We start from the raw sequence: 23497 nt of genomic DNA, 5'->3' as shown, positions 1-23497 counted from the left end.
GAAGGAAGCTGAATGTGTTTGTCAGGAGTTTGTCATCACCGAAAAACTTGTGTAAGCCACAGTTCACCAGGAGATAACTTCAACTGTAGCAACTGTCGACAACTTCAACGTTTTCTGGTGGGTTTTCTGCGGTTAGATTTTTTCTCTATGGCACACAAGTTTCCACTTAAGCGGCGATTTGAGCTTTCATAGCCTTGTTGAGCTGGAAATGGTTGGTGTGAAAGTGTTCTTAAGCTATTATAAGAGTCGCCATGGGCTATTAGAAAGCAAATAATGGCGCTTATCTTGCGTCAGCCAGTAACATCGCAGAACAGGAATGAGGTAACGTGATTTAAGGTACGATTCGATATTAGCACGAAGATTGTTAGGGGTCAGTTACCCAGCTACAAGAGGTTAACTAGCAGTAGAAAACTTTATTGAAAGTTTTTGCGCGAATGTAAAATATCCAATAGCAAAGTCTAGAAACATTCCATTTTTTGTCACGGCTGTTGGTTAAAATGTGCTTGGTGATGAGGAATAATGTTCAGATTTGAAAGGATTTTGCATCAGTGAAGGGTTGTAGTTTTTACCCACATCACTGAAAAATGCAGGTAAACAGGGTCAGTAGAATTTTAAGTGGTCCACAAATCAGAATTACATCAGTTGTCTTCACCTCAAGTTCCAAGGCAACGGTTTTAGAGTTACACTTGCTATTTTGAAGCAGTAAAGAGTAGCAAAACAATAGAAACTTTAGCAATATAATTTCCGTGATAGACAGTTTGACTTCTCAGTGGGTATTGGTTGAAAGTGCTTTTAGAGCCGTAAAGACCTGTCTTACATTCTCCGAGTATTACTTCAAATTTAACGCCCAGTGCATTTACGCGTACTTTCAAAAATCTTTACCTTGCTTGAGTTGGTATCCACCCGCCTGGTGGTCAATAATACGCAGTCATCCTTTCGCCTGTGCGATGTGCGATTTTAAGAAGATCTGCCTTCGACCAGCGCGAATTGTAATCACAAGGAACATAAGAGGGGTTGGCAAACAGTTGAATCCCAGACTCGTAAGACGCGATTAGATTCGTAAGACGAGATTGCCGTTTGAAAATCTGAGATCTATGCTGAACAGTTTTAGCCGCAACCCACTACTAATGTACCTTTACGTAGATTATTAATGTTGATCAGAGGAACTGAAAATATTGCGCTCAGAAGTCCTCTTTCGTGCTCGTTTTTCTACTATATATCAGCTTCTACATTGCAATATGTAGTTCTTTTATTTTTTGGCACATCTTTCCGCTTAAATGAAAGGTGTTATAAAGTTACGGCGTCGAGACAAAGTCCTAAATTTCATACATTAAACTCGTCGGTTACCGTACCAGTCTCTCCGTCTCTCCTTCCCTTTCAAGGCCGCGCGGTTTCTCATGTTTCTCTTGCCGTTCAGGAACAAGCAGTCTCAAACAACTAAGAGAAAATGGTACTTTTGGTAATGTGGTCTCCATCTTGTTTTATTACGTGTGATAGTTACAAAGAAATTTTCACAGTTGTCCGGATCTCATTCAACAAAGTGCTTCGGGGAACTGCTATCCTGCAAAGGTTGGGACTAAAGACCTGTTGAAGTTGTTGATCGTGTGCAGCCCACACTACCAAAAGAACTGAGTACGACCTTCGTGGGGGTGGGGAACAGTACCACACTGTTGTACTACCATGATATCGGAAGACATTAATGCTACTAGTAACTCTCGTTTCCATCAATAAACACCACTTGCAAAATTATGGAAAAAAGAGTGACCCAAGCACTGCAGTTTTCAAATTTTATTTAATCACTTTGTTTAGAGCAAAACGAAGTCGATTCTCCTGAATACGTCGCAAGTGAAGCGCAATGAGAGAAACTGCTGTACATTTTACCTTTACTTGTTGAAAACCAGGAATGAGACTTTCTCAAATCAGAAAGAATTCTTTGTCAGAGTTTGCCTTGGAGAAATTGATGAATATATTACCTACAGTTCTTTATTCTTAACGTTTAAATAGCATTTCTTCGAGTTTACTTCGCATTGTATAGACTTCACCAAACTGGTTGTTTTTAAAACAAAACACATAGGGAAAACTTTTTGAAACGATAATGTCTCCTGTACTGGAGAGAACGCGTTTTATAACTTAACACCAAATTGTACACAAAACTTTTAGTATAAAAGATGTTTCCATAACAAAAAGTAAATCGTATAAACCGTTTATTATTTTTAATTCAATATTTTTTTTACTTTTCTTCTAACTGAAAACTGGTGTCTAAACGGATTGTGTGACTCGCCACATAACTATATATACGTAATATGAGTCACGGATTTAGAAATCACACAATCATCTACGAAGGATAAGAAAAAGGATGACGAAAAACTCCGACATTTCCCAAAACTCTACCAAATTTTTAGTCAACTTAAGGGGACTATTGTTTGACTGTCACGTTGAATCATTGCGTGACCATCAAGTCACGAACTGTTGTTCAGTGTGTGACCGCCAACGGACACAAGACAACGTTTCATCTCGCTAAGTTCCTTCACATCTGGATTACTCCGACCATAATGGCGAGTTAATAGATTAGTGGCCTTGTCGATTGTGGAAAGTGCCTTCTTGATCTGCCTGTCATTGAATAAGAGCTGTGAAAGCTTGTGAAGTTCGTGAGCGTACTCCACGCTTGATGAACCAAACGCCTTTTCCACTGCTTCGCAGCTGTGGGAACAGTAATAGCATGCCTTTTTGAAGTCTCCAATCATGGCATAACACCTGTAGAAAAAACCAAAATAAAAAAGAAATGAGAACTACGAGATATTACATGACAACTCCATTCTGTCTGTAGATATACCACAACTTAAAGACCCTTACGTTACAAACACTTTGTCGGCAGGTTCTCTTTCTCTTCCTTTGTCCAAAGCCTTAACAAAAAACTCTACCCTCGAGAAGAATCTCATTTTTTGTTTCATATCTAAAGGGATACAATTGTAACTGATAATACTCTATGCTGGTGTATAATTAGGTCCCATGCCCCTTAAAAATTTCCCTTGACATGGTAATTTGGTAATATTAACTAAGTTGAAATTGTAAATTGGCCACCGCAAAGAGTTAAAAAGCTGACGTTTCGAGCGTTAGCCCTTCGTCAGAGCGAATGGAGCAATTGTGGTTCGTGTGTGGGTTTCTATGCAGAAAGTGAAGTTTTACAAATCTGACCTTGCAATAGCATCGTGCGTCTCTGCCAAGTCCTTATTATAAGCGTGAAGCAGAATTTTACGCCGTCTCAAGCATTCATGAAATACATTCAGAGCCTCTTTCACTCCAACTCTTTCTAACAACCGCACTCCCTTCACAAAGAGCAGTTCTGCCTCCCGTGCCAGTCTGCATTCATCAAGCATATTCTTCTCCAAGTTACACTCTCGGTTCTGACACGTTCCCATGTTCCCACTTCCCACAGACGAAAGCTTCATGGCATGTTTACATTGAGGACAGGCAAAGGCCGAGAAGCACAATCTTTTGTTCTCCCTTTCTTCATCACTAAGATCGAAAAAAAAAGTGTAGAATCAGCTTTAAGCTTTCCCTGTGAACTTACTTAACCCTTCACACCCTAATATCAGTATGCATATTCTCCATACTGTTCCCTATACATTTCCTTTGGTGCTGACAAGGAGAATTTGTTTAACAATCAACGGTTTCTTTAGTTGACGTTGTAAAGAGAAATTAGATACCAGTCGCTCTTAGGGGTCAAAGTTATAATTTGTAAATGATTACAACATGAAATCATTTCAGCATGCCTTTCAAGGTTTATAAAATCATTTTCCAAAGTCAACACAGATGTTGCACTGAACAGGCTTTAGTGTTCAACATGAAGTACTGCAAAAACACTGAGTAAGATGATAATAATAATAATAATAATAATAATAATAATAAAAATAATAATAAAAATAAAAAAAACAATATTTACAGAGGATATCACCAGCTGACACTATGTTAATTAGGGTGGTCCTCTATCTACATTCCTAAAATTTCCTGAGACTTAAAGATTGATCAAAGATTAAAAACTTAAAATTACAGAAAGAATATATTATTTACAAACAGTTCCAGCTACATATTTTTTAAACTGTTCTAGGCTAAGAAGTTCCATAGCTCACCTCTTGCACGCAGTACACTGGCAAGTGAAGAAGTACTGTTTGTACAGAAGCTTTTGACGATCTTCATAACCCATGCGACTAACATGAGGGCCTGTACACACACACACACACACACAAAAAGATGTTATTAAAGGTTTGTCTAAATCAACAGTCAATAACAGTTAGGAAAAAAAACTTGACGAAAACAACTTCAGCGTACAGAGTCAGTGGGTCCTAGAATATAACTCACCATAACAATGGGAAATCTCTGAGCCTTTAGAGATGTTATGGGTGGCCCTCACCACAAGATGACCATCAACAAAGCTGGAGAATAAAGAGAGAAGTATTCGTGTTAATTTGTACGTTGTGATCAACGAGATTGCTGTATTTAACCAGACAGTTGATACTACAGCAGTACTTGGTGGACTTTTAACCCTTAAATTTTGTACCTATTTCTCTGAGAGCTTTCATAATTTGCAAATTGCAAAAAACAAAGGTAAAATAACCAAGTAGCAATTCCCACCATGAACCTAATATCCTTGTAAATGTTTTTTCTTTTACCAACAATTAAAAAATTCGTTTTGTAACAATGGAAGTTGAACAATTGTCAGAAGCATGAACTGAAAAAGAATCTGAATCTTGGATGAGGATTCAGCCATAACCCTTCAAAATTTCTGGTTGAATGCTCTACCCAGGCGATTTGATAGCAAATTTAACCACTTAATACGCATCACCCTCACCAAAAAAGAAAAAAAAAAGACCCTTGCATAATAACTTAAACACTCACCTAACTATGACATCAGGATCACAAGCATGGTTCAAGAGGGATGCTGTTGGATAAATAGCACTCCCTATTCTCTTCTGTTCTCTGCATACTACTTGCTGCCTGGGTTTGTCCTCATTCGTCGACACAATAGCAGTGATAGCGTGGACATTGCAAGTCATTTGCTGTGAGTGGTGGAAAAGTAAACAGCCTAGTACATCACCTTCTAAGGAACTTGTGCTGGTGTCAGTGGGAAATAAATTTTGAAGATTCTGAAAAAGGTAGTTCTGTTTAAATTGTTCATGTGGTGGTTCATTGGACTGACAAAGCCTGTTCCTTGTACAATCATGACAGTTTGTTGGTCTTGAGGGTGACTCCTCTTTCTTTATTAGAACTTCTTCAAGAAACTCTGATAGTAGAGCACAGTTCTGAAACAACAACAGGATTTAAAGTTTTTCATTAGGAATCTCACAAAAAAATATATTTGCGTTCAAGCATTGTATCTATAACATCCGCCTTATGGCTCACAACACACTCCTCAAAAAATGGAGGGAAAAAACAACCATCACCTAAAGCAGTTGACCCTCAGCTGAAGTACAGATACAGACAGAAAGAAAAGGACATACCAGTGCATGGGACATCAAGGTCTTTACCGGCTGCGATTCTGTGTTAGTCACCAAAGAAAACACCGAACCATAATCGCCTATGATCAGAAAGAGCTGGAGTGTTAGTCAAATATACAGTGTAACTGTGATGCAGACAAGGAGGAATAATCATTGTTGCCAGTTACTCACCAAAGTATTCACCCTCAGGGCCACACCCTGACACTCTGTTGACATTTGTGCCATCAGACTTTTCACTTGATCTTGTTAAAAAATCTGTTGGAGAGGATGACAGAAAATCAAAACAAAGTAAAAAGGCAATAATTATTTGTTTCCATTTCATTAACATTAAGACAAAAGCCATGAAGAGGGTGAAAAAAAAATACGAAACTTTAGTATATAATTTGTTCTACTGACCAAGAATGCTCTCAGTTCCTGTGACCAGAATTATTCTGAGGGATAACTGAAAGAGTGTGTCCATCTGTGAAAAAAAGTAGTTATTAGTAATTTGGTTGGTTTTGTTAGCTGGATTTAGATTGTGTCAACAACTATATCAACTGAAAGACATACCATTTTAAGGAGTGGACTGAGCCCACATTCCACTTTGTGGTATTGTGACCAGGCCTTATCACGACATGATTGTGAACAATACTGGACTTCACAGCAGTCATGGCATCTGTGAAGGAACCAAGGAAAGTTCAAAGTGATATTCTTTTGAATCATAATATTCTATCATTTTCTGCATCCATTTTGGGGACATTTTCAATGTTTTCCACAACCTGAGATAAACAGGCTTGTTCCATATCAATGTGAAAAATTCAGGTAAGGCTGGCATCTTTCCTTTTGTTGTTTTAAACTCTTTCATTTTCTGTCATCTTCCATGACTTTCCATAACCCACTCTAAAATTAAATGACTTTCCCAGCCTGGAAAATGAAGTGGAATTGTATGAACTTTAAGTTTCCTAAGACCAAACTTGTAAATGTAAATCCTCTCTTAAAATCCTATCTGAGGTCTAAAAATACCAAAATAATCACTTGGGAAGTAAATTTATTGTGCCAAATCAACCAAAGTATCCCTAACTTTCTTGTCTTCATAAATATTTCTAAAAGTATAGCTACAGTTCTTATTTTACTTACGGAAATGGTGCTATCAATGTTTTCATGCAGCATTCACAATGAGTAAGGGCATTTTCTGGTAAAAGAACTGCAGCATATGGTACTTCAGAGATAAGGGTATCACCAGCACGGATGTCACCAGATGCCTGCACACATCAAAAAAATGTTTTTGAACATTAAGAACACATAAATCATAAGATATTAAGTATAATAATGGAACTTGAAGAAAAAAAAAATCAAACTGTTAGTTTTAAATTTTTGATGGGCACTCTTTCACTAGTAATCCACATATTCAATTTTAACAGTCAGTAGAAGATATCATTATGTGCTTAAGTGCAGAATAGAAGAACATGGTTTGTTATTTTTATATCATAAGAGACATATTCAATTCTTGAACACATTATTGCAAAAATTAAATTTTAAATAAGTTGGTATTTTTTTTCCATTATTTACAACAAATTTTTATAGTGCTATCCCAACAACCAACCTTCAGAAATCTTCCCTGGCTGGCAGTGCAACTGATTTCAATTAAACTGGATCCATTGGCTATTTTGCTGTGTTGTCCTCCGGTAACAGTGGGAATGTTCTGTGAAGTATCATCACCTAAAATTAAATTTGGAGGGAAAAAAAGTGTCACACTCAGCAAAGATTGCTTGCTCAAGAAGTCCAAAGGAAAAAATACAACATTAGAGATAGTAAGAGCATCAATATTTACCATGATTCAAGTGCTGAGAGGATGATAGCTTTCTTTCACAAAATTTCTGAAGATTAACAATTTTCCCACTAAGAGCTTGGGGATACTGCAGCGATACTACCTCTTGAATATCATTAAGACAAGCCTGGAAAATAAAAACGCAATAATGATTAATGAAATACCTTCCAGATAAAGTCACTATAGAATTTCTTGAAGTCTCAGTCAAGTAAAACATTGTGGAGCATATGCACGACAGAAAGGAAAGAAAATTGTTGTTTTGAGGAACATATGAACAATGCAAAGAGAGATAGAAGTCAGATCTAGAGAGTGTAGCTGCTCCTTTGAATGTATGTGCCATACCTTGTATTCCTGTGCCTGGTACAGGACCTCAGCTCTTTTAGTATAGAGAGCAGCAAGGCTGGGCTGCCCATCAGACCTGTTTTTGTCTTCAGAATTGTCTGACAATGCCAAATCATGTAAATTGTTATCTTGGTTAGAAGGTGCTGTTTGGTTATCAGACCTGGACAAAAGGACTTGCTGGATGGCCTTCAAAGAGGAAGAAGAAGCAACTGTTAGTGGGAGTTTTGCAAATCAAGTGTATCTCTGGTAGACCAAAAGTAACTCCTCAAACAAGCTAAGTGAGCACCATGCTAGAAGTTGTAATGTGTGAAGCTCATATAAAAGTGGAAAAACTTTGGCAAAAATGTCAGAAAAGATTTTTGTTTTACTGAGAAAACTAATGATGTAAAAACCAAAACATAAACTTCCAAACAAAAGAACAACAAAAGCAACAACACCAAACAAAAAGTCCTAGTTAGGAAAGGAAGGGCCACAAAACACTAACATCGTTTTGGCAAAATAATATTAAACAATTGCATTGAGAGTTATTACCAATGATAAGCAAATCACTGCTTTCTTGAAATCTCTTCTTCTAAGATGTTCTTCTCCTACACGCACATATTCCTGGCCATTCCCTGCAGACTTGGCTTTCTGCTGGCTCCTGGTATTCAAAAGCTTTTGTATTTGACTTATGATTTCCTGGGCTACTGTGTTACTCCTGGAATATCAAAAGAAAGGGAATTATAATCTGCTGTTACTAAAAGACTGCCCAATGGCTGTACATTTACAAGGATCCTACAAAAGATTGGTTTCATTGGAACATGGGCTCTTAAGACCACACAAGCAAGTGATCATATGAAGAACATAGGCATAACAACAAAGGAAAAATGATCACATTTGTTCTTCATATGCGAACTTGTTGTGTTGCTGTTATTTCTAGTCACAATGAGCCTGATATCAGCACATATTGAACTGATGCAAAAATGTTATAAACGACTTCAGACTGACTGAAATCTCAATAACGTCCACATTATTGTATGTTGGAGGTGCACAATAGATGTGCAAAGGTATCACAAACAACATATGTAGCTGAACTTCTGAGATCTCAAAGAAATTGTTTCTCTTTAGAAGCATAGAGGCTGTACCAATTGCAGTTTACACAGAGAACTAAAAGGATGGAAAAGGGAGGTGTAGGATAATTAACAATTATTCCGCGAACGCGCATTGGACACGAGATGATAGATGCGCCGAGTTGGCTATAATAATCTCATGTCCAACAATTGTGAGTGGAATAACTGTTTTATTAAAAAAAAAATGCCTCCAAGATAGTAGACAAATCTTCTTGACTTTATTTTGTAAGAAGAGACCATATGTTACAATGCACAGATATTAGATTATGGTATATTGGCTCATATACCATAATGGCTGAGCCAATAAAAAGTATTGAATTGCATTATCCAATGATCCAGTTTTTAATAATAAAGATAGTATGTGGATCAAGACTGGTAACTAAAAAAAAAAATAATTGGTTGCTTTTTTTTTAATCAAAAATTTCTTTTCACCTTTGTTAACCCTTTAGATCCCAAAAGTGACAGTATCCAATTGATCCTCACAGTGCTCGTGATACTGCTTAATCACTCATTAAGGTCACAAGAATAAAAGCTACACAAATTCTCCCATTCTGTACCAAAGGAAGTGTGTAGAGAACTGTATGCATGGAGAATATGAATTCTGATATTAGGGTATAATGGGTCAAGGTTTGTAACCTGTCTTCCCAGATAGAAATTTTCTTTGGCAAACAACATCACAAAATAAGTTAATTCATATTGCGTGCAATCTTTTCTCTTCTTCTTTTACATATGTTATCACATTCATGTTTTTGTGTCCCCAAAAAAGGCTTGTGCTTATGCACCCGAACTAATGAAATCAGTCATCCTCAAGGGCCTCAAGTTGTTTTTAAAACAATCTTGGGATTGACTTTGAACTTAACAACCACCACACTTTTTTTTTTCCCCAAATTCCATATATGTCTAAGGCATGAATTTTTCAAATTCATGCCATTTAAGTTGACAAGATTGTTGCCATCAAGCAACTCTTGTGACCAGATACAAATGATCTGTGACTGCACACATGCAGGCACGTGCAGGAACAAATGATATGCAAAATGACCTGATTTGATCCTTATGCAACAATGAAATACAAGGATTAAGGTTAAAAAAAGTAAATTTCAGAGAGGTTTAAAAGGTAACTAAATCACCAATAGTTTCCTTTCAAATCAACATCAAGAAAAATACACAATAAAAGAAATGGAATTAAGATGTCAATCTGAAAAGCTCCTGTCAATAACACAAACACTTCATAAGTAATGACTTCATCTAAATTCAAGAAAAACACACCCCACAAAAGAAATAAATTTGATAGCTGGAGGATTAAATGCCATGACAAATGCCAGGAGAACCACTTATACAGCAAGGTATTGGTCTATTCCAAGTTTGATTGACATTACTGAAACGTCCTTTTTTTTTTTTAGAACTTTTCAGCTGAAAGCTAGTTTTGTCCATGTTGCAGCCTGCAATAACCAGATTTGACACTGAAAAAAAACACTGAATAGATTACCATAAAAAAATTAATTTCACACCTTTAATCTCTCAGTACAGAACATTTTTAATTCCCAGGAGAACCAAATAATTAAAAGAAAAATGTAAACAGAGGTACTTTTCCATTGGTTTCCCCAATGCAAGGGACATGGAAAAGTTGGATAAAAATCCTTTTGAAATCAGCAGCATGGCAAATGAGATGAGAGAATTAAGAACATGGAAGAGCTTGAATCTTGGCATACTGAATGAGGAAAAAACACTTTTCTTAATTGAAAACATGTTATGTTTCAGAACCATGAAGTTGTCTTTCTAAAATGAGTATTTTTACCTTTTCTTCAGCAAGGGTCATTCTCGCAATCAAACTGAATGGTGCATACACAAATTAAACAAAAGCATTTCAAAAATGAAAATTTGGTCGAATTTTAGCATCAAAGCAAATGTTCCAGATCGGTTTGTATTTGGGCAATTAAAAAAAATTTAACGTCATTCAAAATTGTGTGTCATGTCGTGTAAAGTAAATTGTACAATATTTCGCAAGTCTCTCAGATCTCCGCACACGACGAAGAGGTTTGTAAATGGACTTGATCCAATCGAAGATAAGAAGTTACTTAAAATTCTCGATCGTTACTTTCTACCTATACTGGAATGTTTTCGGGTACATCTGAATAAAAAATAAAATGACACGTTTGCCGAGGCGATGTCAAAGGTAATCGTGAGATCGGTGCAACATGCAATACGGCACGTGCGACTAAGAAATCGATGAGAGAAACTTCAAAAGTCTTGCCTCCTCGAGAAAAGTGGGGTCTAAATGTAAACAGGGAATCGATTAAATGTGCTGAACGCGAATGTAAAATTCGGACCATAATTATTATGTATTTCAGTGGTTTGCGATCCAAGTAAGGGTGCGAACTATCGCAGTTCTATGTAAACAGAAAAGTTTGCCTTAAAAGCGAACAGTGTTCATGTATATTTTATTATGCTGCAACCTTGTACAAAAATTTTTTTCTGTATATGACAAAACAGGATCGGGCGAGAAATGTACCGCAAGGAAGCCAAAAACGACAATTTAAAAGAGCTTGATTGAAAAATTTAAGTTTCCAAGCGAAGAAAATGTTGAAAAAGCAAATAAACAAGGCTCTACCCAGATGAACAAACAGAACTTCCACTGCTAGCTGTGGTTCTCTATTGTGAAGAAGAAAGCCGTTCCTTGAAATAAACCAAAATAAAATATGAATGCTGCAGGTTGCTTGGAAATTAAAAATAGATATATGTATTTATAAAATCGAAAGATCTTGATAACATATCGATAAAATTCCTTTCTTGTCGACCAGAAATTACCATCAGTACTGGCATCTTGCAATTTCGCTTGTTTGTCTTTATTCAAATCTTAGCTTGTGTGAGCTCGATCTACGGTCTAAAAACATGGTCCTATCACTTTTAAATACAACCCCAGCCTTACAACTTAAGTGCTTGATGAATAAACATCGAATTAAAGCGAAACTAGGCACACAAAAAACCTTACCGCAAAATATACTTGCAAAACTTATAGCGCTCTCCGTCCGTCTTCAGATTACCAAACTCTTTCATGTATGGTCCTCGAAGCTGTTCCACCACAAAATTCTCCCACTCATCTTTCAAATGGAGTGCCATGGAGGATTTAACGGTTAGTAGTCCTTTGCTGTGTCCCTAGCAATGAGAAGAGGAAGGAGCGACAATACTTTCAGCCAACATGAAGCGAATGGTGGCATTGCTGATGCAATTACTGCGAGTAATTTTACTTGCAAAACCGCTTGTCAAAGCACTTTAGTTAACACATTCTGATTGGCCAGTTCACATAGGGAGATTATTATTGACCAATGAAAGTGTATGTTATTTTGGACCCTTTTCTGACCCAATCTCTCTGGGCAGCAATAATCACGCCACATGCGACACAGTTCTAATTTAAATTTTGACAAATTGTTTCCTTTCAAGGAATTTGATCAAACTCCTGTTAGGATGTGCCTCTTATGGGCAGTAACATCTGCTCATTTTAAAGAAATAGATAAACAAACTTCTTCACGGCTGCCAGATGTATTTAGGAACATAAATTCGGGAAAGAGTCTTAACAAACTCGGCATACGCTTTTACCGCGCGTGTTCATCGCGCGTGTTTGGTACGCCCCTGACACACCCCCAGTTTAGCCCACTAAACTGACCAATGGCGAGCAAGATTCTAATGAAGCCAGTTTAATGCCCAAGAAACTACGTCAAAAACTGGTTATCTTCAGTGGCTACAACGCGAGAGTTTTATAAATAAACATGTGAAAATAGTTCAACCCTATGAGATTTTAAAAGCCTTAACAACACACAGGCTCTAACTCTTCAATTTTACGGCAAAAGTTCAAGAAACAAATACTAAATAATAAATAGTTTTCCACGAACGAAGGGATAGGTCTAAACATCCATCAACTCCGTCGGGCGAAATGTGATAACAAACAAAGTGGGGAGACTTGAGGTGTTTTAGCTCCATATTTTTTAGCTTAAAGCCCTGTTAAAATGAAAAATGTTTTGTATACACCATAAGGGTAACCATCATAGGTGATTTTTACAACATCTAACAAGTTTTCTCTGCATCGATCTTGTACTGGTTTGATTAGCATATTCTTAGCACTAGAATATACTCAGGAAAGACCACACAAACGGAATAAAATTGAAAGAAGAATAAAAACAAATCTATTGACTCAAAACTCACACTGTGAAAAATCATTCTTATCAGGAAATTCGAAGAAACTTCCCGCGGGGATTTGAAAGATCATCAAGATTTCTGTGCCGATGTGTATTAACACAAGCCAACTTGAAATATATTTATCCTTGAGATCGTTCGACTGCTAGGAGATCAGAAGTGGAGTCGTATTGGAAGCCACCTTATCAAAGATGAATTAGATTGATGACTGGATCTTTTGAGGAAAAACAAAATTTTTAGGTGCCATAGCAGGTTTGCCATCACTATAGAGCTCAATTGCGATGCGACCTTTTCGTCGTTAGTGTAAAACGTACACAATGAAAATTTCGGACATTTTTATCATGGTCACTAGTTAGCACTATTGATCTTCAATGTCCATGTTCCTTTGCGCAAAATCCGATGAAGAACGTTTTCGAGTTAAGTCAGAAAGTTGCCCAGCTGTCGACAGATTTTGATAATAAATATATCAGTTCCTGTAGGCAAGGGTACAATCATGATATTGCACATAAAAGCTTCCGTCAATTTCATAGTTTGCATTAATTAATAGTGCATTTGACTTACTTTTCGTGAAACTAAAAAATTCGCCTCCCGAAGAGTAGCTGATAAATCTTGTTTGCTAAGATTTTCGAGTAACATCCAACGTTGCTGCGTGTTCACTGCGAAAACATTTTCCGTGCAATACTATATAAGCCCTGTCAACTGGCATCACGTCCCATTGGTCATCTGGTCATTCTGACGTCAAAGCTAACTCAAAAAGCATGAAGATTTCAAAACTTTAATCACCATAATTTTCACTTCTTTCAATCAGCTCTTTGTCATTAGTCGGATAATTAAGAATTTTTTTCTTTACTTGACAAAGGTGGCGCGTTCTTAACGTGTATATATATTTTTCTTTTCTCGCCATGTTTATTCTTTCTTTTCTGATTCAATCACTAAAGAAACATTCTGGTTAATCCTGATGTCAAATCAAGATTTCCCCGGATAGAAATGTCACAGAAATACGAGCGCAAAAGGAAATACCTCTCAGCTGGAGCTTTTCCAAAAGTATTGAACCATTCGTTAGGTTCATGGACTGATTTTGTAACGCTAAGAATGAAAAAAGAGAGGCCACGCGAAAGAAGCTCGAATTGCTGTTCATTAAATTATTATTATTAATTTTCTTTCGGTTACCAATGAATTTTATCGATTTTCCAGATTAATCCAAAAGGATCTGACATAACCTGTTACCTGTAAAACTGGGTAATCCCCTAAAGAAAATTGAAAAACAGACTTTCATTTAATTTATTCAGGAATATTAGAGAGGCCCTGGGAATGAAGTTGAATTCATAACTTCTTATTTTATGTTCGGCTTTCTCAGTTTTAAAACCAGAACAAAGATCATTTGTAATTCTTTTATGCTGAAGAACAAAACGATTTGTCAAATAATTTCGTAGATTGGGGGAATATCACTAAATAATCTTTAAGTCAGCCATAATCTATACAAATTCTGAAAATTTGTCGAGGTTGCTCTTCATATAGCAGTTCTTGCAAGCCTAGATCATTGTAACGTCTAAAATTAAAAGGAAATCAGTAAAATGAAACGGATAGGATGAATTCAATGTTCCGTGCTGTCGAACACTTCCTGCCGAGTATTATAAATTAAAAGACCTCCGCAAAGATTCTTTTAAATTAAATTTCGTTTCGACCCATATCTTATTTCATTTATATCATCTTTTAACGACGAATTAAAGTACAGAAAGGGCAAAATAAGACCAGAAACTTCCATTTTCCATCTTTTTGGACTTTCAGATCTTTTGGATGAAAAAATTGGCCGTTAGGTTTAAACGCAGATCAATAAATCAATCAAAACACTTTCGTTGATCACCTAGAATTTGACAATTCGACTGGTCCATTTCATTTGGGGGCCGACCATTTAACTCTTGAGGCGGGGGGGTGGGTGATTTTGAAAAACATTTTCCTGTAAGCGCTTGTTGGAAGAAAAAAATTGCATACAGCCCAAATGTAACAGAAAAAATGTAACAAAAAAAACGGAAAAAGATATCCTGCCCAGCAGATTGCTAGAAAAAAAATTTCTTGATGACCAGAAATCACCCACTCCCCCAAAAGTTAAATGGTCGGCCCCTTACATGGTACGAGCCGATGTATGGCCTGATACAAGCACATTGTACCAAGTCCACTATCCAAACAACAACTTGTCATCATTAATTCTGTCTCGTTCCCAAGCCCTCTCTTCTTTCCGCGTGCAAGCGCGAAGAGAGGAAAAATTCACCAAAAAATCCTAGAAGTTCAACTATCTTTGGTAACCAGCATGTGGCATGGAGAGGAGGTGTCAAACTTCCAGGAACAACAAAGGATTCACGTGAGAATACTTTACTACGAATCCTCTTCGCTCAGAAAACTTTCAAAGTTTTTTTCATTTTCAGTACTTCATTTCATGTGATGCAAATCTTTGAACTAGATTTTCCAAAGACTTGATAATAGCCGCTGCTGGGGACAAGAGCCCGCGCTGAAGTATCATTTTCGGCCAGATGGAGTAATCATTATCCGCGAACTCGCGTGTGTGCGCTATGCTCTAATGTCACCAAAAAAAATATTGAATCGTCATCATTACAAAATTTGAAATGTAATTCAATTATGAATTAGAAAACAAAACAAAACAAAACAAAACAAAAAAAAAACATTTCGGGATGAAACCCATATCACTTCGTCGCGTTGTGTTGTCCGGACGACTCTGTCCAATGGCTTTTGTAAAACCATACGTACAAATTAGTCACACATTCTAATAATTGTGCAATAAAACTGCAATATGTAAATCCATAGAATTATTTGATCAAAAACTTACTCGTCCGAGAATGCGGTGAACAGTGAAGTTTCTTCAGAGAGGAATGTTAAATGGCTTTGCAACGATCTCTGTTTGGTCAAAAACGCGAAGTAAAGGCCTGACACGGATACATACTTGGTTATATACTTCCTTCGATTGACAAAAAATCACGTCTCACCAGGCTAGATACTGCTATGTCATTTAAAATCCTTATAGTCCCGGTTTGCGCGGGATCTCCTTGACGTCACAGCTGTGCGCATTGCGTGGGAGGAATAGGAAATGACATCTTTGATTACAAAGAAACCGCGAACTAGTTCTTAACGACATTTTCTGCAATTTTGATAGAGTTTCTAGTTTGAAAATTAAAAAACCAGCCTGAAAAGTTTAGACTTTGGTTTGAAGTTGGACATTCTACCTACTGACAGGGGCTTAGGTGTAAGTACTCAATTAAAAGGTCACGTTGTTTATTTCAGTGAATTCCGATTGCTCAGTCTTTCGAAATGGCGTGAACGGATATTCACTCCATTTACTCTAACCAAACGTGCCACGGGAAAAAGAACGAGAGTTAAAGAGCAATTTTCCTCGATTACTCAACATATTCAAATTTCAGCTGAATTTTTCTTTAACTGTTTGAAAGCTTTGGATAGAGTCACAAAGGTTATCTCAGTAGCGAAGATGTTTCCCTTTAAGATTTTCTGAATTACCTTATTATCACTTATTTTCGCGAGACTTAATTCTCGCGAGTTAGAAAAATTCGCGAAATTAAAGTCCCGCGACAAAAAGGTGCCGCGAAAATTAAAGACGCGAAATTTAGAGACCTTATAAAATCCTCTATTTAAGCTTTCCTTCTGCTAGGAGTTTACATACGAGTGGGACAGCTCAAATTTCAGTTCAACGCATGCCCTTATTCGATTCCTCATCATTGGACTCATCTTGCCATTGTTGAACATTTCAGCCAGTTGTTTGTCGCGTTTGAGGTTTCTATTCCGTTATGGTTAAATAAAATACAGTAATGGAAGTTGAAAAAACGAGCACCAGTTACTTGATTCACGAAATTTTATTACCTTGAAAAACGATGATTCGTGAAAATCGCGAATTTTAAGTCCCGCGAATTATTCTTATTCCAAATACGCGAAATTAAAGTCGCGCGAAAATAAGTGATAATAAGGTAGCATATTGCAGTCAAGGAGCTACACCCGAATTAGACTCCCAAGGGAGACACTTCTCTTGAGAATAGTCACTGCATCCATTTAACCCTCCCCAACTATTAAATCCCCTCTGAAATTGACTGAGAAAATAAAAGCTTTCGTTTTTCGACTCTACGAGCCCTTTGTAGAATGCTGGTGTAAGAATCAAATCTTCGTCATAAGCGGCAGTATACACCTGCTAATCAAACCTAATCGGCCTTGATTTAGAAGAAAGGGGGTATTTTTTTCTAAAGATACTGGGGTACTGCGTCGGTGAGGAAGTATAGCGAGGTAATTTTGGTTTTATCAACTGAGTTGATAATGTAGATATTGGCCAACGTAAAGAGCTTCTGCATCGAAAGATAGTGACCAATTTACATTATTACTCGGTTGATAAAACCAAAATTACCTTGTTGATTTAGAAGACACTGACGCAGATACATTGGGACTCCTGTAAAAAAGAGCGAGCCCCCCTAGGCGACCCTTTAACTGGGGGGAGGCTCCTCGGACAGAAGAACATTCAAGCTACATTTGATGCTCAAAAAACTCACATTTCAATTTTTTTTTCACAAATTTGATGTCATTTACTTCGGATACTAGTACTGCAATCTCAGCTAACTCCTCCAACCCTAAATAAGTTTGGCAAAACGTAGCCCCGCCCTATCAACAATTTTCGATGGGAAACGGTGAAAACGTAGTTGCAATCGGTTAGCTTAAACATGTTACTGTTACAGGTCACATAATAGAATCATACCTCGTCTAAACTCGTTGGTTAAGATGATTCATCCGCTACCGCTCAGTACGAGAGGATAGAGAAGCACTCTAAGGCTATGGTTGACTTCTTTTGACAGAATTAATGTTCTTTAGCTCGCTTATACTATAACCGCGGATATTGAGAACAAAGTAAAAAAAAAGAATTGTAAGTACATTCAGTGTACATTGGAGCTCATAGTACACACGCGTTTTACACGAATTCTTATGAGAGTCATGCGAATTTGAACAACGTACGTTAGACATCGTTCCATTATTTTCTCTCGATATTGTGCAACATGATTATCATGAGACCACGATATTGCCCCTTTCCTTGCTCAGCTCCGCCAAATTCACCTCATTTACCAACATCGAGAAAAACAACTTGTATTTTCACGGCCGCAGGAGGTGTTTCGTAACAAGGGGGCCTTTTAGGATCAAACGAGGTTGTTGCAAGGAATCGTTACTTTTCTATTCAAGAGGGGTGAGTGAAATGTACCCCTGTCCCCCCGTTCCCCCCCCCCCCCCTCTGTTAGCCTTTCTAGTGATAACTTGACCCATCAGCGCTGGGTATTCTTGACCTACATGTAACTCTCTACTGAAACAATGATTTCTTTTAGTCACAATGAGGGAATCGAGCATACAAAGGGCTAGTTGCGGCAGGAGTACTAGAAACGATTTTAAGCCCCCAGGAAAAATTTTCTTTTCAAACATTTATTCTATTTAAGTATGATTATTTGGGGTGTACAGGGTCAGGGTTTCCCTCGTATACAGAATTTTTTTAATTGAAATTAGCCTGTATCCATAATTGGATCCTCCTTTGTCATCCGCTAAGTTGACTTCGGTCGTGTATCTTTAATAGATCCTTAGTTGGGTTTCATATGGGGTTCTAGGCTTCCCCTACCCTGTCACCTTGAAAATTAAGTTTCCCGGAGACTATGTCTCCGATCACGTAAATCACATCTTCGATTGCCGTGATGCCAGCATGATTGTCGTGATAGTGTAGTGATCATCACACCTGACTAGTAACAGGGGGACGTGGGTTCAAATCCCGCTCGGGGCAAATTTTCTTTTCAAACATTTATTCTATTTATATATATATATATATATAGAAGGGTTAAACTTGATATCCGTAGAACAGTGCTCGATACATAAAGTAGAGCGAGTATAACGTGTAATAGGCAGAAAAAAATCAATCAACCACGTTTCATACCTACAGACCTGTTTAGTGGTTGCCCACTCATCAGGGGATTTTAATGACAGAATAACGCAGTACCATTGCTTATATACCATACTAATTAACATAATTAATTTGTGAGTGGGCAACCACGAAACAGGTCTGTAGGGATGAAATGTAGTTGATTGATTTTTTTTTTTCTGCTTATGACACATAACTCAAGAATGCGCGATGGGGCGCAGCGCCTAGCACCCCCTATCTGAGATGAATTATCCTAGCGTGTTGCCACTTAAATTAATTTTGTCCGGGCAAGGTCCGTTTTGCCTTGAACGGATAATGTTCTTGTCTTTACGAATTCCACATTGAATTGATGATAGGATTTGATACAAAGATTGTACTGAACAGCCGCCGTCAGTGATAAGCCTCAGCTACAAAACAACGGTTTCTTTAGTAGCGAATAGAAAATCGTTACAAAATTACACGCGTTCAGCAGGTTAAACGACTTACTCAACAAGTTCCTTTTGAAAATAGATGTTTGTTTGTTTGTTTGGTCCAGCGGAACCATTACGCGCTAAAAAAGTGAAAAGTTATACCGGATTTCCGCTAACCTTGGTTTTCTTTCACAATAGATGGAAGTACTTCTCTTACGAACTTGCGTTGTCACGAATTCGGTGTTTTCGCACGCAAGTGTAAAACAATAGAGGCTCTCAGAAATTCATAAGAAAATAGCAGATAAAAATGAATAGGAGAGACTTAAACACGTAGAAATTAATCTTTTTTGGTGCGAAATTTTATGAAAACAGAGGCTAGATTTAAAAAGCTTGATATGCCCCGTCCTAAAAACTACTCAAGCCAGACCACGAAGAACTCCTCAAAAAATCGTTTTGCTATCTTCATGGTTACAAAAATCAACATCTAACAAGAGATTCAAATAAAAATTAATTGTTTTCGGGAAAAAAAAAATTATGAAGTGGATTTTCAGGTTTTCATCAGTGTGTGACATGGAAGTTTTGAACTGAATTCGACCCCCTGAGGTTAGTGCAAATGCGGTAATGAGTAATCTACATGTAGCCGCACGTAAACGGGGGTAGGGTAATGAGCAACCTCGTTCCCAGGGTCTCTCATCTTCCCGCCCCTTGGAGCGAGTGAGGAGAGAGAGTCTCTTCTCACTCGCTCCAGGGGGCGGGAAGATGAGAGACCCTGGGAACGAGGTTTGACATAAAATATCGTGCTCTTCCAAATAGGCATATAACTGTTCATAAACTATCCTTTCAAACACCTTCGCCATTATTGGAATCACCAATAATCAGGTTGGGTAATGAGATAAGAAACGAGTTATAAGATTAAGAACTATGAATTCAGCTACGGCTCATGCAAATACGCATTAAGGGAATAGCTATCCAGAGTTTGTTTTCAGCTTGTCAGAATAATCATGAGAGAACATTGAGTTGTGAAATTTAAATATTACAGAATCTGTGCTGGCCCGCTTTCAACCTGAAAGTGATTTACGTAAAGAATCAAAAAGTTGCTAAAAAAGTAGTTCCGCGGCTGGCTACAGTGGTGGAGAAGAAAGATAATTTTTTTTTTCTCACGTTGTTATCTTTTTCAAATGAGCACTCATCTTTTGCATGTAATGAGATTGTTTTGTTTTGTACCTTGTATTCTGTCTACTTGTTTTTCTTGTATTTTTTTTTTTTTTTTTGTATTTAAACCCGCACAACACTGCCTCGCGTTCGTCTCGGCTTAGCAAAATGCGCTTATTCCCAGATACCAAATAAGGTGAAAAAAGATCGCTTGACTCGCTAACAGCGTGACCTTTTACTTAAAAAATCACTGACCTGGATATCAATTCTGTATCTCAACGCAATAGTAATGAGCTGTAATTTTTTTGTCATCATGAAATGAAAGGAATCCGAGTGTTCAGCGAAAGCGTAGAGAATCCCCCTTGAAGCAAGTGAACTTTAGACCCGAGAACGGATTCCGACCTAGACTTAAATTGAATTGAATTGAACACTACGCTTGCTCGCACGATATTTCTAATGTGGTCTGGTAATCCTACAGCTTTGTTTGTGAGGTCTCAGAGGAATATATGAATCAACTAATTCTGTATTAGCTGTATGGTGAAACATAAAATAAACTAGGCTATACTCACGCGAGTATTGAGATAATGAGTTTTATTGACTACTGTGTAGAAAGCAACTAGCCCGCAGGACTGGCGTATTTCTCTGTTTGCGCTATTCAGGCGCTCCTCTCCTTGCGCGTGCTTCGCGCACGCCTCGCGTGTCCTTCGCGTGCCTTTTCTTTAGACCAGGAAGCAACCCACATTAAATCCAGCGTGTCAATAATTCAAAACTTTCTTTGTAGCCATACAATGGTCACGTTTTCTTTTGTGCTTGTAACACTTAGCAAATTTATATCATGTGCGCGTGCTCCGCACGCCTTTTCTTTAGACCAGGAAGCAATCCACTTCAAATCAACCGTGTATTGATAATTCAAAACTTTCTCTGTAACTGTACCCTGGTACTGGTCACGTTTTCTTTTGCACTTAAACCAATTAGCAAATTTATGTGCGCGGAAGCATCACATATCGACATTCTTACCTTAGCAGTATGAAGGAAGTTTGTCACCATGAACCTAGTTAAATGGCCTAGCCTAACACATTTTCCTAGAGCTCAGTGTTAGAGCTTCCGAAGCACTAAACGGATGTTCGTAGTTTCGACGCCTAATGAAGCACTCGGAGATTTTTCTCTCCCAGTATGTCTGTGTCATTCGTCGAATACCGTCATCTTTCACTGTGGATAGCAAGGGGGAAGGGGGTGGGGGAAGGTCTAATCCCGTTTCTCGCACGAATTCAAGAAAATCATGTGCACGTCACGTGTACTTCAAACAGTATTCCATGCGTCACGAATGTAAAAGGGTAGACTTCGAATCCCATCCTACCTTGCCTTTCTGCAAAATTCACGCGTCACGAATTTTGGGCTTAATAAACCCTCTTTCAACGTCTGCACTGTGTAATATTACATACTAAAAATTCTGTGGTTCTGCTCAGTGCAGGTCTCATTTAAAAAGTCGTAAAAGGTTATGATATAGCTTCTTTCCACCCAAAGGAATTCTTCATAAAGGATTTTATCTTAAGCGACCATTGAGAACCCAAACTACAAACAAACAAATTGCTTGAACCGCGGGTTAAACGCGAGTGAGCCAGACGCGGTTGGTTTCAGCTTCACATTTGATTGGTTGTGTGGGTAAAACGCGTTTTCTTCACCAATTACTGTGCGGAGTTAAGCAGAAACCAAAGAAATATCTCTACAGCCAAAAAAAATGTGTCTATGAGACTAACATAGTGCTCTCCTCGACGGTAGACATTTAAGTTGCCAAAACATTAAGTAGAGAGTTAAAACAGACGCAGTGTAGTCACTTTGTAGACGTCCTCCTCCACGCTGGGTTGATCAGCATCAGTCAATAACAATAATACATTGTCAAACATTTACGTAACGGACAAAAAGAAAATTATCAATCAGCAAAAAGTTTGGGGAATTGGCTCAAGATCTTGGAGAGTGGAAGGGACGAGAGAACAGGAAATAACAAGGGCAGAAACTTGAACGCGGGGAGTAATACGTGAGGAGGTGGGGCCACAGGAAGAACATAATTAACAGGAAGAACATAATTAACAGGAAGAACATAACAGGGAAAAAAAAAAAACAAGACATAGAACAACGATTCTACTCACTAGAAAATTTGGGAAAAGAACACCCTCAAAAATCAGGAATGCGCGTTGGGTCGCGAAATATCATCAGCTGGGTTACAGCCGGTAAAAGTGCTCAAAGTGCAGAAATCCATGTATGACTGGAGGAAAATTAAGGCTGGTTATTTACAAAATGCCTGACCTAACCCGCGGTTTTTGGCGATCAGAGGAACTCATACTTTACTTCGAAGTGGGTCGTTTGAGGTTTAGAAAAAAAAATCCCTCCAAAAACTGTGCACAAAAATGAATGTTTACATAAATATTTTGGCAATATTGAAGCTTGTCTAGAACACGTTTTGTTTAACTATGGCAATACCTTACCGACTCTTAAAATTCTCGTTCAAAAAGGGGCACAGCCACTTTTTGCAATTAAAACAAAGACAGTGGTCAAGAAAGACTGAAAACACAGTTACTGACCTTGTGGTGCAATGAATCTACCTTCCAAGGTTTTTGTGCGGTGCTTCGGATCAACAACACAAGCTAGAGATATACTGGAGTACTAGTTTGCATTGAAGTTAGACAAGCTTGACCTATCGACAAAATGCGAGGGCTTGGTTCACGCAGATTTAGAAGCATTGATCATGGCCCTGAGGCGAACCAATGATTGACACAATTTAAGGTGTTTTCCAATAGCCGTGCATCCCTTCTTTAAATCAAAAAGGTCGAAAAAATATTTTGCCGGTCTTTCTTGATGCCTCTATAGCCATGAGTGTAGACAGATGATCGGCTCATCTCACGATGTCGGAATTAAAAAAGACCCCGTGCTCAATTAGTTGTCTGTTGGAATGGCGCCAGGGAAAAAAAAGGTACATGAAAAGTAAATTGAACAACCCGAGGTCAGTTGTGGTTAGAAACAACATCATTGATTTAAAAATT

At 37.8% G+C, this 23497-nt stretch overlaps 1 protein-coding gene and 1 long non-coding RNA gene across 5 annotated transcripts; one reads left to right on the top strand and one right to left on the bottom strand.

Moving 5' to 3' along the window:
• Nucleotides 1–3: 3 nt before the first annotated feature.
• On the top strand, nt 4–4236 carry LOC148718233 (uncharacterized). Its single transcript, XR_015994460.1, has 2 exons — nt 4–117; nt 4109–4236. It is a non-coding gene; the product is annotated as an uncharacterized LOC148718233 (long non-coding RNA).
• Nucleotides 1774–23232, bottom strand: LOC111330101 (protein-lysine N-methyltransferase SMYD4-like). Of its 4 annotated transcripts, none has more exons than XM_088742507.1 (16): nt 23039–23232; nt 11743–11906; nt 8176–8341; nt 7645–7830; nt 7306–7429; nt 7078–7193; nt 6612–6736; nt 6045–6150; nt 5892–5955; nt 5667–5750; nt 5499–5575; nt 4897–5300; nt 4360–4433; nt 4131–4221; nt 3196–3516; nt 1774–2754 (listed from the first exon to the last, which is right to left on the bottom strand). In XM_088742507.1, the coding sequence occupies exons 2-16, from the start codon at nt 11868–11870 to the stop codon at nt 2460–2462; spliced, it is 2361 nt and encodes a 786-aa protein (XP_088598633.1). In that variant the 5' UTR covers nt 11871–11906; nt 23039–23232; the 3' UTR covers nt 1774–2459. The 4 variants fall into 4 exon arrangements, with proteins under 4 accessions (XP_088598633.1, XP_088598632.1, XP_088598631.1 ...); XM_088742506.1 differs by lacking the exon at nt 23039–23232 and adding an exon at nt 17704–17823; XM_088742505.1 differs by lacking the exon at nt 23039–23232 and adding an exon at nt 15784–15933.
• Between the last annotated feature and the right edge of the window lie 265 nt (nt 23233–23497).

Source organism: Stylophora pistillata, chromosome 13 (genome assembly GCF_964205215.1).
Source record: "Stylophora pistillata chromosome 13, jaStyPist1.2, whole genome shotgun sequence".
In the NCBI taxonomy this organism is placed as follows: domain Eukaryota; kingdom Metazoa; phylum Cnidaria; class Anthozoa; order Scleractinia; family Pocilloporidae; genus Stylophora; species Stylophora pistillata.
This window is presented reverse-complemented; position numbering and strand designations above follow the sequence as displayed.

What these genes read in the sequence shown, in the direction of transcription:
- LOC111330101 (XM_088742504.1), bottom strand. Translation starts at nt 13,577, where the DNA reads ATGTTACTCGAAAATCTTAGCAAACAAGATTTATCAGCTACTCTTCGG. An exon ending in CTCTCAGCACTTGAATCATG is followed by an intron (nt 7,194 to 7,305) that starts GTAAATATTGAT and finishes ATTTAATTTTAG; the next exon opens with GTGATGATACTTCACAGAAC. An exon ending in CCCTGAGGGTGAATACTTTG is followed by an intron (nt 5,576 to 5,666) that starts GTGAGTAACTGG and finishes TTCTGATCATAG; the next exon opens with GCGATTATGGTTCGGTGTTT.